Here is an 11,208-nt window from a genome sequence, read left to right as displayed (position 1 = left end):
GTGGTCGAGCTCTTGGGGCTGGTCGGTGATGCCGAGCCCTACATCATGGCTATGGCGCAAATGAAGCAGGGGCGCCTTGATCAGTACCTGACTTCCCACGCCCAACTCTCGCCGGCCGTCCTGCGCAAAATGGCACTTGAAATTGCTGACGCCCTGAGCCATATTCATTCGTCAGTCACCCGCGTCGCCTCGAATGGCACGGCAGCCGCCGCCACTTTCTTCTGCTGTCTGCCTTTTGGCTTTAGTCTCACGCCCAGCACCCCCTTCATCGCCTGGCTTGACATGCTTCCCATCGCGCCTCACCGTCACCGCCAAACTTCCTTTCACCGCCTCGTCCTTTGGATCGGATTAGCCTGATGGTGGTACACTGGGACGTGGCAGCACGCTCGGTGTTCCTGACAGATACGCTGCAGACCAAGTTGGGCAACTTTGCTCGCCGCAAGGTAAGCTGCCTGCTGCGTCTGCTGGCGAGCCAGTGAAAGCAGGCCTGGCATGGGGTGTGCCGTTGAAATGGACAACATCGAGTCATGGGTCTCGTGCCCACCCTTCAACCGCTGTTGTTTTTGAATGGCCATCCCACTGCTTGGTGGGTGAAAGTGTGGGCACAATGCTCACCGCTTACTCTGTACACATGGGCCTGTCTGCCCCTGTAGCAACCGGACGACCGTTCACCTGAAGGCTGGTACATGACGCCAGAGCAGGAACGCGTCATGCGCTGGTCGCCCCCAGAGTGCGCCGGACGTGAAACAGCGCAGCGACGGCTCAACTCAGCTGAAGATGTTTGGGCCTTTGGCTTTTTCCTCTATGAACTATTTACTAGTGGTGCGTCCTCTTTGAATCGCAAGCATTTTCTCGTTCTACAAACCACTCTTTTGTGGCACCCACCGAACCTGGTTCTCAAAACGCTTGCGGGCACAGGCAAGCTGCCTTACCGCGTAGAGGAATGGCAGGACCAAAGCAAAGCCATGGCTACCATGCGCGAAGTTCAGCGCGGAGCCCTTATGCCCCAAGTCAGCCTCTGCGCCCGCTGATCGTCACTGTGCAGACAGCCATGAGATGTTTTGGGTTTTCGCATTCAGGTGGAATGACGGCTGACTTCTTGGATATATATAGCCTGCAGCATGTCCCGATGATGTATTCGATGTGATGGCTGATTGCTGGAATGCGCAAGCGCATGCCCGCCCCTCGGCCACGGTAGGTCCTCTTGAGCCTATTGCTTTTTGTGAGCGGTGGCCGCGAGCTCGTTGGCAGGACAGCTCATACACGGAATTGGACTGGCTAGGCCATTCATCGACGCTTGATGTCACCGGCGGCGTTGCGCGAAATCGACCGGGATCTCAGGTTAATTTTGTCAAGCACAGTCAAGGGGCCGTCCGCTGCCCTCCCTGCCTTTGAGTTGTGGCACAAGCAATTTCTGACTGCCATCTGCTCGCTGTGATGAAATTGCAGCCAACCGGATTTCACAGCCCCAGCCTCAGTTCCATCTTCTGTCCCAGTGCACACGGCTCAACCACGACAGTTTGACTCGTACCTCAGCTCTGACCCAGCCTATGCGAGTGTCTACCAGCCCGTCAGCAGCGCGGACTATCACATGCCGGCAGCCTCCCCCAGTCTGCCCTTAACACAAGCAACTCTTTCGCAGCATGCGGCTGCCTATCAACCAGGCCTCGAACCAAACTACCAGACCAGCCACCCAGTTCAGCAGCCGACCTACAGTCACTTGCAGCAGCAGCCGCAGCCGCAGCAACAACAATATCGAGGGTATGGTGGTTCGTCCTTGCACGCTCCCGAATCAGCCTATCAACGCGTCGGACCTGCCCCGGCACAGGGCCCTTCCCATGGCTACTATGCACCGCATGGGAGCGCAGTTTATCAATCGGGATACCAAACTTCGCCTAGCATGCCGAATGACCTGGCTAGCAACGCGGGCTCAGCGGGGGCACAGGGCCGCTACTTGGCCCGGGCGCAAGAAGATGCCACGCGCCAGTTGATGCAAGAGAACGACACACTCCGCTCCGAGGTAGGTCGTGCGTGTTGCCGTCGTGCCTTTCTGTGTTCGCGTGGGCAGACATACTCACTTCCTTCTGGGTTGCAGATGGAGACTTTGCGGCAACAGCTCGTGAATGCGGTGCTTTCGGCTGCTGAGGAGTCTGGCGAGAATCCAGAGCACCTCATCTCCACACTGTCCACCCGTCATGCTTTGCGGCGTGACGTTGCACCAAGCATGCCACCACTGTACGGCTTTGAAGGTGCGGGGAGCCCGTCATCGTCGGCACCAGCCATGGCAGTGCCGCATGGTTCACTGGCCGCACCTCTAGGCCGGGGACCGCCGGGGCATGGCGGGGTGAGTGTTCACACGCCCACGGGCACCACGCCGACGAACTTGGAAGGCGTGGTGCACGCTCCCGTCATGAATCACATCAGGGGCCAGCATGCGTCGCGTACGCAACCTGCAAGTGGCGATTACAGTAGCACCAGCGAGCTGCCCAGCGGCCGAAACTCCATCTCTCGCGCCCCAGCAGCAGGGGCGGGGAGCAATCGGTCATCGATGGCCATGCAAGGGTCCGATCTGCGAGCTGGGGCGCCGCCCGTTGCCAGCGTGAAGCAACAACCGCAAACAAGCTCTTCTCAGTCTTTGGTGCGTTGAGATTGTGCATGTCTTTGGCTGTCTCGAAGGGTTGTGTCCTTCCATTATGCCCCTGTTACATGGGCGGTTGCCCTTTGCGCTGCAATGTGCAATGATCAATGTCCAGCCTCGTCATGGTCCTTGCGGATCAGTTTTTTTTTTTTTTATGTTGTTGATTGGGGTCGCACGCGAGCCAACGACTGGTATATGAAGACCAACTGTTGCTTCTGAGGGGCCTCTCATCCTCATTTCAATGTCGATGTCGGCTTGATTGGGGGTGTTGTCCTTTCTGCAAATGATCTCAGGGACACTCGCAGCAGCAAGAACAACTGCAGCAGCAGCAAACACCTTACCGGCAGCGAGGGGTTGCTGGGTCAAATGGCGTTGACTCCAACATTCAGGACGGATCGCTGACCCTGACTTCAAGTGCACTGCGTCGTAAGTTTGTTGGCCAGACTTAGCTCCTTGGTTGGGGTTGGACTTTCGCACAGTTTGCTTTGCTTGTGCCTTTTGTCATCTTTTCTGGTTGGGGCCGTTTTTGTTTGAGGTGCTCCTCCCTCTCTTTCTGGCTAACCGTTTCCTGAAGGCCCAACCTGTTCTCATTCCCATCCAATTGGTGCATCTTTTGCTTGGAAAGGTGTGAGTCGGGGCGATGCTTTTGCGCAAGGAGGGAAGACGGAAGCAGCCCAGTATAATGGCCCTTGCACCATGCTGGGCAATTGTCGCTGTCCTGATTGCCGCGATTGAGGTTGTGCGGATGTGGGTTTCGCCGTAACCGTTTCGTGTTGTTGGGCCGTTGAAGGCACCAACCTTTCTTTTTTTTTTTTCTTGAGGACTGCCAATTTAGTGTTTGCCCACAAACGTCATTGCTGCCATCTGAGCAGCCCTCGCTGAAAGCACCGACCCCGAACCAGAGTCAAGAATGGTGCTCAGCACGGCGCACATTAGTCTTCTCTCTTGGCACCCAAAGTACAACTTTGGAGATCAACATGCAAGGATATCAATTGGTAACGACGGTGCATCTTGAGTCAAGGCCACATCTGGTATTTGCGAGCCATACCAGACTCATCGCCGATGTGGGTGCAAAGGGCGTAGAGCATGGGGCGATCGGCCAGTATGAAAGATGAGGGGCCGGCATTGGTAGGAAGGAAGGCGCCTGTCATCAAGATGCGCAGATCGATGATTTTGTAAAATAAAACGCAGCAAGAGGAAGACTGCTTGAATGTTCTTGAGAGAAATAGCAACTTCTGTAGAAAATTGGACAGACCGGAGACACTTCTTTGGAAATTGTCCAATCTCACCATATTTCGATACCTCAGCATGCCTTTGGCCTGGATCCCACCCAACTCAGCCAAACAAAGGGCTCGCGCTTCAAAGCCAGAACTTCAAGGCATCAAGTTGTGGGGGGGGGGGGGGTGGTTCGTCACCCTCATTCGCGACCCACTTGTGTATCTCATTTTCACTCACCCGTAAATCCCAAGCACGTCCATGATGCCATCACTTGCCGTAATGGCCCGAGTGTATGTATGTGCGTGTGTGGGGGTGTTTGTTTGTTTGTTGGTTGGTTGGTTGGTTGTTTGTTGTCTTGCTGCGCAGCTTCTAACTGGTAGCTTCGGGAACCTGGCTTGGCTGGCTCTCATCTGATGAACCCCCATCATCTGAAGCTGCTTCACTGTCAATCTCATGCCCCTTTGTCCCAACCTCTCTCTCCCTTGGCTTGGCCATGGGTGGTGGCTTTGAGAGGTCTTTCCATTTGAATTCTAATGGGAGTGCTGATCGCGGGAACTGAAGGGCTCGTAAACTTATCCCCACCATACATCCCAACCATCCGTCAGGCTGGAGGACAGACATCATGCTCATGTTGACATAAGCGTCCAAGTGCTGGACGATGCAGTCTCACTCATCCTCACCGACGAGGAACGGTAACAAACCCTACGGAACACGGCTCTCATTGTGCCCCTTGGAAGGGGTGGAGGGCTGGAATGAGCAGATGGCATTTTACAACTCGCGCCACATCTCGTCGCTGGCTCTCTCTCTCTCCCACTCTCCGTGTGTCTTCTCTCTTCCTTTCTTGTGCACGGTCACACTCGCTTGTATTGAACTCGCTCTTTTCTCTGTACCATCCCCTTCTTGGTCTGGCTGCCATCGGGTTGCCAGTCAAGAACCTGGACAAAATGGAGCAATGCTTGAATGAGCGCTACTTGCTGCGCGAACAGCTCGGGCGGGGTGCCTCGGCTCTGGTGTACCGCGCGGTCGACCTGCGCCAGGCACAAACCGTCGCCGTCAAAATCATGACCAAATCCACCGGCAAGCACGAAGCCAGCCACGAGGCCAGCACGGCCCACCGCATGCAACACTGCGGTCACACGGCCAAGATCTTGGACCAGTTTCAGGCTCAATTCGAGGGCAAGGACGTTCATTGCTTGGCCATGCCTCTGATGAGCAACGGCGCCCTCTTTGAACGCGTCTGCCCCGATGCTAAACAGCCCCTTACCGCTCGCGACTCCAAACGCTGGATTCGCCAACTCATCACAGCCGCCCAGGCATTTGAGGCCGCCGGCCTCGTTCATGGCGACATCAAGCCCGAAAACTGCCTCATTGACGAAAACTCCAACCTCATCCTCCATGACTTTGGCACCGTCGTTCCCGCTGGCTTCAAGTACTCAAGCCGCATCGCCGGTACCGAACTATACATGGCGCCAGAGCTTCTCTCCCGCAGTGCCTGCCACACTTCTCAGGATGTTTGGGCCATCGCCTTGACCTGGTATGCCATGCTCTTTGCCGACCTGCCCTGGGATCGTGCTGACAAGCACGACCCCAACTTCAACCTGTACATCTCTCGGGGTGCGCTCGCCGTCGGACCTCGTCTGCAACTCCTCTCCTCCAAGCTCCGCAACCTGCTCTTCCGGATGCTGAACCCCTGCCCATCACAGCGTGCCACTCTAGCCGAGATGGCCGCCTTTTTGGATCAAGACCAGCCCTGGTTTCGCCGTGAGGAACAGTCTCGCCGCCGCCGTATCATCTCCAATTCCACCGGCAGCCGTGCTAGCCACGACAGCGGCATCACGTGCGGCTCTCCAGAGCCAGCCGGTTGTGACTCAGGCCGCAGCTCCCCAGACATGGCTCCCAGCCCCGAGCCCCTTACTTCATCAAAACAAGTCTTGTTCAAGAAGAACGGCGCGCACTCTGAAGCCCGCGTTCGTACCACCGTCATGTAACTGCCTATGCTCGGCCATGCTGATTTTATCTGATTTCCGACTTTCGTCATAAGCAAACCATTGCGGAGTCGAGTCTTACTCCCCCTCCTTGATTGCTCCTGATTCATTGTAAACGTTTCGTTGCCCTGAGTTTCCGATGTGTTCTCTATTGTCTTGCCATTCTTTCCTGAGTAAACGACCCCACGATCATTATTGATCAAGCTATTTGGTCCCCCCCACAACCTAACTATTGGCTTTTTTTCTGGGCCTTTCGAACTGAGAGGGCTGTGCCCTTGCATGCTTGTCCATGCGCATCCAATCAAAATCGATTGATAATCAAATTCCTTGACACATGTCTACAATCTCTAGTCTCGATTTTACCACCTTAAAAGTGAGTAACGCCATGGTCAGCTGCACGACGGAACTCTGAACTCTCAATTCTCGATGTCTTGCCAGTGCGAAAATAAGGAAACAAACGCCCGAAAAAAAAAAGCTAGGACTGGTGAAATGCCAGATGCCATACATTATGGTCATGCATGCCCTCGTGACTGTGGTGGTTTAGCTGAAAGCCATGTAGGTGATCACTGAGGGGAGCTTCCAAGTCGTGGTGGTTGTTGCTCACAATGGCGACTTGGACATGTTTCGGGCGAAAGGCCCGTGTGCAAGCCGTCACCAAGTCGGTGTAATCCCGCATCAAAACATTGGACTCAAAGCTAATGTACGAGCATTCGGGCTGTGGCGTCACATGCACGGTCATATATGCCCCCTGTATATCGACAAGCCAACACAGCAACAGCAACCAGGGTGAGAGCGTAGAGGCAGGCTGATGGTTCATTTGACAAAGGGCGGATGAGAGTCGTGGCCCTACCGCATGCACCCCGTTGCAAGAATAGCCGCACGGAGAGAAGAGCGCCTCGCGTATATCAAAGGTTGGCAAGAGGTCGGCAATCCCACTGTCCAATGTCACAGCCTCCTTGGTCCTACCACTCTGCAAGCCCGCCCACCTGGTTATCATCTGTCTCACCACTTGGCCGGCCAGGGCGCGAGCTCGGTACGCGGAGGGGAAGACGAAGAGCTCACTTCATAAAAGATGGCCATGGCAGTAGGGTCGGCGTCATACATAATCACCTAGTTCCCGGACGCAAGAATCAAACATTGAGCAAGCGATGGTTGCGGGGCGTTTGAGCTCAGCGAGCCGAGCGGGGGAGCATGTCACCATGGGTTTGCGGTCACAAGTGTCGAGACAGGCCCCACCTCGATGGTTTGACTGGCATGTACAGAGGACCCGCGCTTGGCCGCGAACAGGTTCCACTGGTGCTCGTCCGGGCGGCCAAATTGGCGCGCCACTCCTGGTCCGACATGACTCTCCAAAAAGGTCACCTCTTGGCCAAAGTCCTCGTGTGGAAACGCCTGCAGGTTTGGCTGTAAATAGTCGTGGCGCGAGTAGTATACCTCGACCAGCTAGAGCAGGATGACCCGTGAGTCTTGACGCCACATCTGGCGTGCCAAATAGGAAAGGAGGCGCATGTCTCACATCTTGGCGGGAGAGCGCCCAGGCCTCTTCCAACAAGTCAGGCAGAGCTAGCAAGGGTGCAGTGGAGCCGCATGTCTACCAAGCCAAGAGTAATGGTCAGAATCCGGTCAGAATGGCTGTGTGGGCTGGCCCAAGGCTGGTACAGGGCTGACAAGGTGACACCTTGATGACAATGTGCTCGGGCATGACAAAGAGGGAGCTTTCCGACAGAATGTAAGCGTCCATGAGCGGAGTACGCTGCTCCTCGATGATGGTGCAATCAGCCAGCCCCAAAAGGCGGTCCCATGCGGCTCTGTCATTCCATCGCGACACGAAATTGTGTCATGTGAGGTGGCTACATCGGGCGGTATCGAGCGAGAAAGAAAGGAAAGGGGGTGAGAGAGGCGGGCAACGCGCACCTGGGGATGGTCCGTAGGCCTTGTCCAGCAGCCGAGAGGCGGGCTGGTTCATCAAACCAAAGCTCGAGCAATTTTTCGCGGCCCTCAAAAAACGGGACTTTGGGTAGCTCGGGTTGGCCTGAATTGCGCTCTGCCGTTCTGGCGGTTGTGGCGAGGCATCGAAACTGGGAGGCAAGCGCTGATTGGGACCGTGGACGAGGACAGGGCACGGTCATGCGAGAGGACGGTTGTAGACCCGTTGGCCGAAGACGTGCGATGCGCGCGCGCCTTGCCAGGATGGATAACAGCAGCGTCATGACAGCTCGTGGGAATGCTTCCAAAGCCTCACGTGCTACATGGCCATGCCGCCAACCTTTGCTGGATCTGCAGGGCCCCCCGCAGCTCCCTCGTTACCCCCACAGTGTCGACTTGACAAAAACCAAATGGGGCAACGCGAGGGTGCCAGCGTCTTTGTACTTTAAAACGTGTACCCAGCAGACATGAGGGAGACCCGGCTGGCTGACCAACGGCTCTCCCACCAGAGAACGAGCCGCGCGCGAAACTTGCACACGTGACGTTGTTCCTTGAGAGAGAGAGAGAGAGAGAAAACAGAGAGAGAGAGAGAGAGAAAACAGAAGAGAAAGAGAGAGAAATGTAAGAGAAAAAGAGAAAAATAATTAAAGGCACAGAGAGACAGCAAGATTTCCTTGGTTTCATTCCGTCTAAGGGGGGGGGTGGGGGTTGTTCAAATCCCGTGTCAAAGGGAAGGGGCAATCGGAGGAGGGAGAGAGGGGGTGTATGTGAAGCATTGCATCAATTGTGCGTGCAAGCCCCAAGATCGAAAAAGAGTCATTCACAATGGGTCGTAGCACCTGGACACTCTAAGCGAGTGCCTGTGCCCAAAGCATCGCACCCAGAAGAAGAAATGAAGGTTATCGTACAAAGCCGACCTGGAAGCGTCTTATGTAGGCAAAGTATGCTCGTCATGAACGGCCTATTTCAACGACTAAGCCGCCAGGGGCATCGGACGCTTGGGCTGGAGGATGGCCGACTCCTTGTCAAGTTGAAGAAGAGGAAAGTCGAGGACAGCGGCACACTCGGCTTGCATACCAACGAAGCACGCCCAGTCGTCCTTGCTGGTAAAACTGGCAGCAAAGTACTCGATGATAAAGGCGAGGACACGGCTGGCCTCAATCTGAGTGCGGTCCGTCGTGTGCAGGAGCAGGTAGAAAGTGCTCTGCACGGGGTGCTTGCCATCCTCAAGGGCGGGCGCGGCGTAATCAAACTTGACGGGGAAAAAGTTGAGATTTTCATACACGCGCAAGCGGACCAGCGAGTCCATCACGCCATCCTCCACACCCGGGCGGTGGGCCTCGAGGAGAATCTGCATCGGCAGGCTGCAACACATGGGCGGCACGAACGGAAGAGGAGATGAGAAGACATCAGTTCAAAGGACAAAGAAGCCAACACAGGGAGGGCCAGTCTCGGAGACGCACCGGTTGTAGTCCTGCTCATGTTGCAGGGGGACGTCCAGTTCACCGAGGGTGCTGAGCAAGCGACGGGCCAGGCCGCGACGTGCAAACTTCGGTGATGTAACCAGGTAGGTCACAAAGGCAGTGCGACTGAGGTTGTACATCTCGCAGCACATGCCGGCCATAATCTCATTGCTGTCGTCCTCCACCAGCAACAAGATATGGAACTCGTTTTGGTAAGGACACAGTGTCAGCGAGGTGGAGCCATCCGTGCAGAGGAGGGGCAGCGCCTATGCCATGCATGCAGACGTGCAAGAACATGAGCCCAAAGAAATGGGGAGATGCAACAGCCGGTGCAGATCAGCTTTGTATTTGGCCTTGGGCGATCGGGTTGAAAGACATACCTGGGCGCCCGTGCTGGTGGCTCGGAGCATGTCGAGCCAGTGCTCGAAAGGTTCCATTTCCTCATCGTGGAAGTTGGGGGCGATAAGGGTATTGTAAAAGGTCTGGGCCAATGAAACATGTTCGGCAGAGGGTGGAGTCCGACTACAACGAGCAGCAGAACACAAGCCATAAGGGGAAGGTGGGCAGGGCAACACAAAACGTGAGGTGGGCGAAAATTGGCAGCGTCCTCGCCATCTTTGCAATGAAAGATGAAAAGGGGGAGAGAGGGCAGTGTGTTGTTAAAGGTGGTGGTGTGTGCCTCAAACTAACCTGCTGAGATGCACCTGGCGCACCGAGAGATCGACGAGCTGCATGGAAGGGCAGAGGCCCAAGCCGAAGTGCTTCTTGAGCACCCCGAGGTCTTGAAAAATGCAACAGCTGGGCAATCGATCAGCACATATCCCCTTGGCCCAGCCCCTTTTTTTTCCAACAGCGGGCGGATCGGAGGGGGCTCCAAAGCGCGGCGGTTGCAGCGAATCATGTGCTGATTGTCGCTGTGGCATGGCAAGCCAAGCGGGTGATGATGGATGGAGAATGTTGCTGAAGATGATGAGCATGGGTCATCACCACCACAACAACAGCAACAGCAACAGCTGCGCCAGCGCTCCAATGACAACAACGCGTTGATCATCAAGATGAATGACACTTGCATGGTCATCAATGCTGACAGTACACGTACACACACACCTTTGATTGGGTGATTGGCGCAATCCCAATGGATGATGCAACTGCATACGTTCGTTCCTCTTCTCTCACTCCAACACGATCAAGGAGTGTGTGGCAACAATGTCATCATCTTGCCTTTTGCTGCAACTGGAAGAATCTTCATCCCCTTAGGGTGACAAAGTCGGCGAAAAAAGTGACTTTTTATTCCACACGTAGCTGCAATCACAGCTGTCGAATGCAGTGAAGGACGTCTGACAAAATATATTGTCAGACAATTTGGCGACTTTATATCGAAACACCATTGCGCAACCTTCTGAGACTGCTTGTATTATTCTCTGGTTCTCGCCTGGTTCTCGCCCGGTTCTCGCCTGGTTCTCGCCCGGTTCTCGCCCGGTTCTCGCCCGGTTCTCGGCCTCAAATTTGCCGTTGATATTTAACATGCGTGTATCGTAAACTCCCTGGCCTTGATTCAACCCAACAGCCAACCCGGACGACCTAACTGATTTTTGTGGAAGCCCCAACCCGAAATGGCAGACGGTTTATCATCTGGAATGTGTGACCTTCTCACTCTCTCCATCAGCTCCAGGCTCGATCGCACCCTACCCACTGCCCCTGGCATATGCCTTCGACACCTTTTCATATCAATCCCCACCTTAGACCTCGCTAGTCCCAGCGCTTCTGTCGAGGTCGACCAAGATCCAGGCCCCCAAATAAGGACTTTCACCCCCTCCCAACAAGGACCACCAACACGATACGACCAACACCAGACATCTCGCACTCGCTGCGACCACTCTGTATCTCCGTAGAGGTCGTTTGGTATTCAAGTATTGTATGTCAACCACCAACGAAATGGGTACGGTGGGGGGGTGGGGGGGGGGGGGGGGGGGGGGGA

The 11,208-nt window shown here is 55.3% G+C and overlaps 2 protein-coding genes across 2 annotated transcripts; one reads left to right on the top strand and one right to left on the bottom strand.

The window, feature by feature from the left end:
• Positions 1–356: 356 nt before the first annotated feature.
• On the top strand, positions 357–5,844 carry MONBRDRAFT_32144 (uncharacterized protein; the record flags this gene model as incomplete). Its single annotated transcript, XM_001745293.1, has 9 exons — positions 357–443; positions 654–822; positions 919–1,010; positions 1,114–1,194; positions 1,520–2,020; positions 2,069–2,249; positions 2,319–2,638; positions 2,932–3,064; positions 4,784–5,844. 9 exons carry the CDS (start codon positions 357–359, stop codon positions 5,842–5,844), a joined length of 2,625 nt encoding a protein of 874 aa, XP_001745345.1.
• A 592-nt stretch (positions 5,845–6,436) lies between these two features.
• Positions 6,437–8,321, bottom strand: MONBRDRAFT_20810 (uncharacterized protein; the record flags this gene model as incomplete). The annotated part of the gene is made up of 7 exons (XM_001745132.1): positions 7,756–8,321; positions 7,520–7,649; positions 7,358–7,432; positions 7,078–7,284; positions 6,893–6,951; positions 6,692–6,803; positions 6,437–6,589 (listed from the first exon to the last, which is right to left on the bottom strand). Coding segments are annotated over exons 1-7 (1,032 nt in total), but the record flags the coding sequence as incomplete, so codon positions are not given.
• Between the last annotated feature and the right edge of the window lie 2,887 nt (positions 8,322–11,208).

Source organism: Monosiga brevicollis, genomic scaffold, assembly GCF_000002865.3.
Source record: "Monosiga brevicollis MX1 MONBRscaffold_8 genomic scaffold, whole genome shotgun sequence".
In the NCBI taxonomy this organism is placed as follows: Eukaryota; class Choanoflagellata; order Craspedida; family Salpingoecidae; genus Monosiga; species Monosiga brevicollis.
This window is presented reverse-complemented; position numbering and strand designations above follow the sequence as displayed.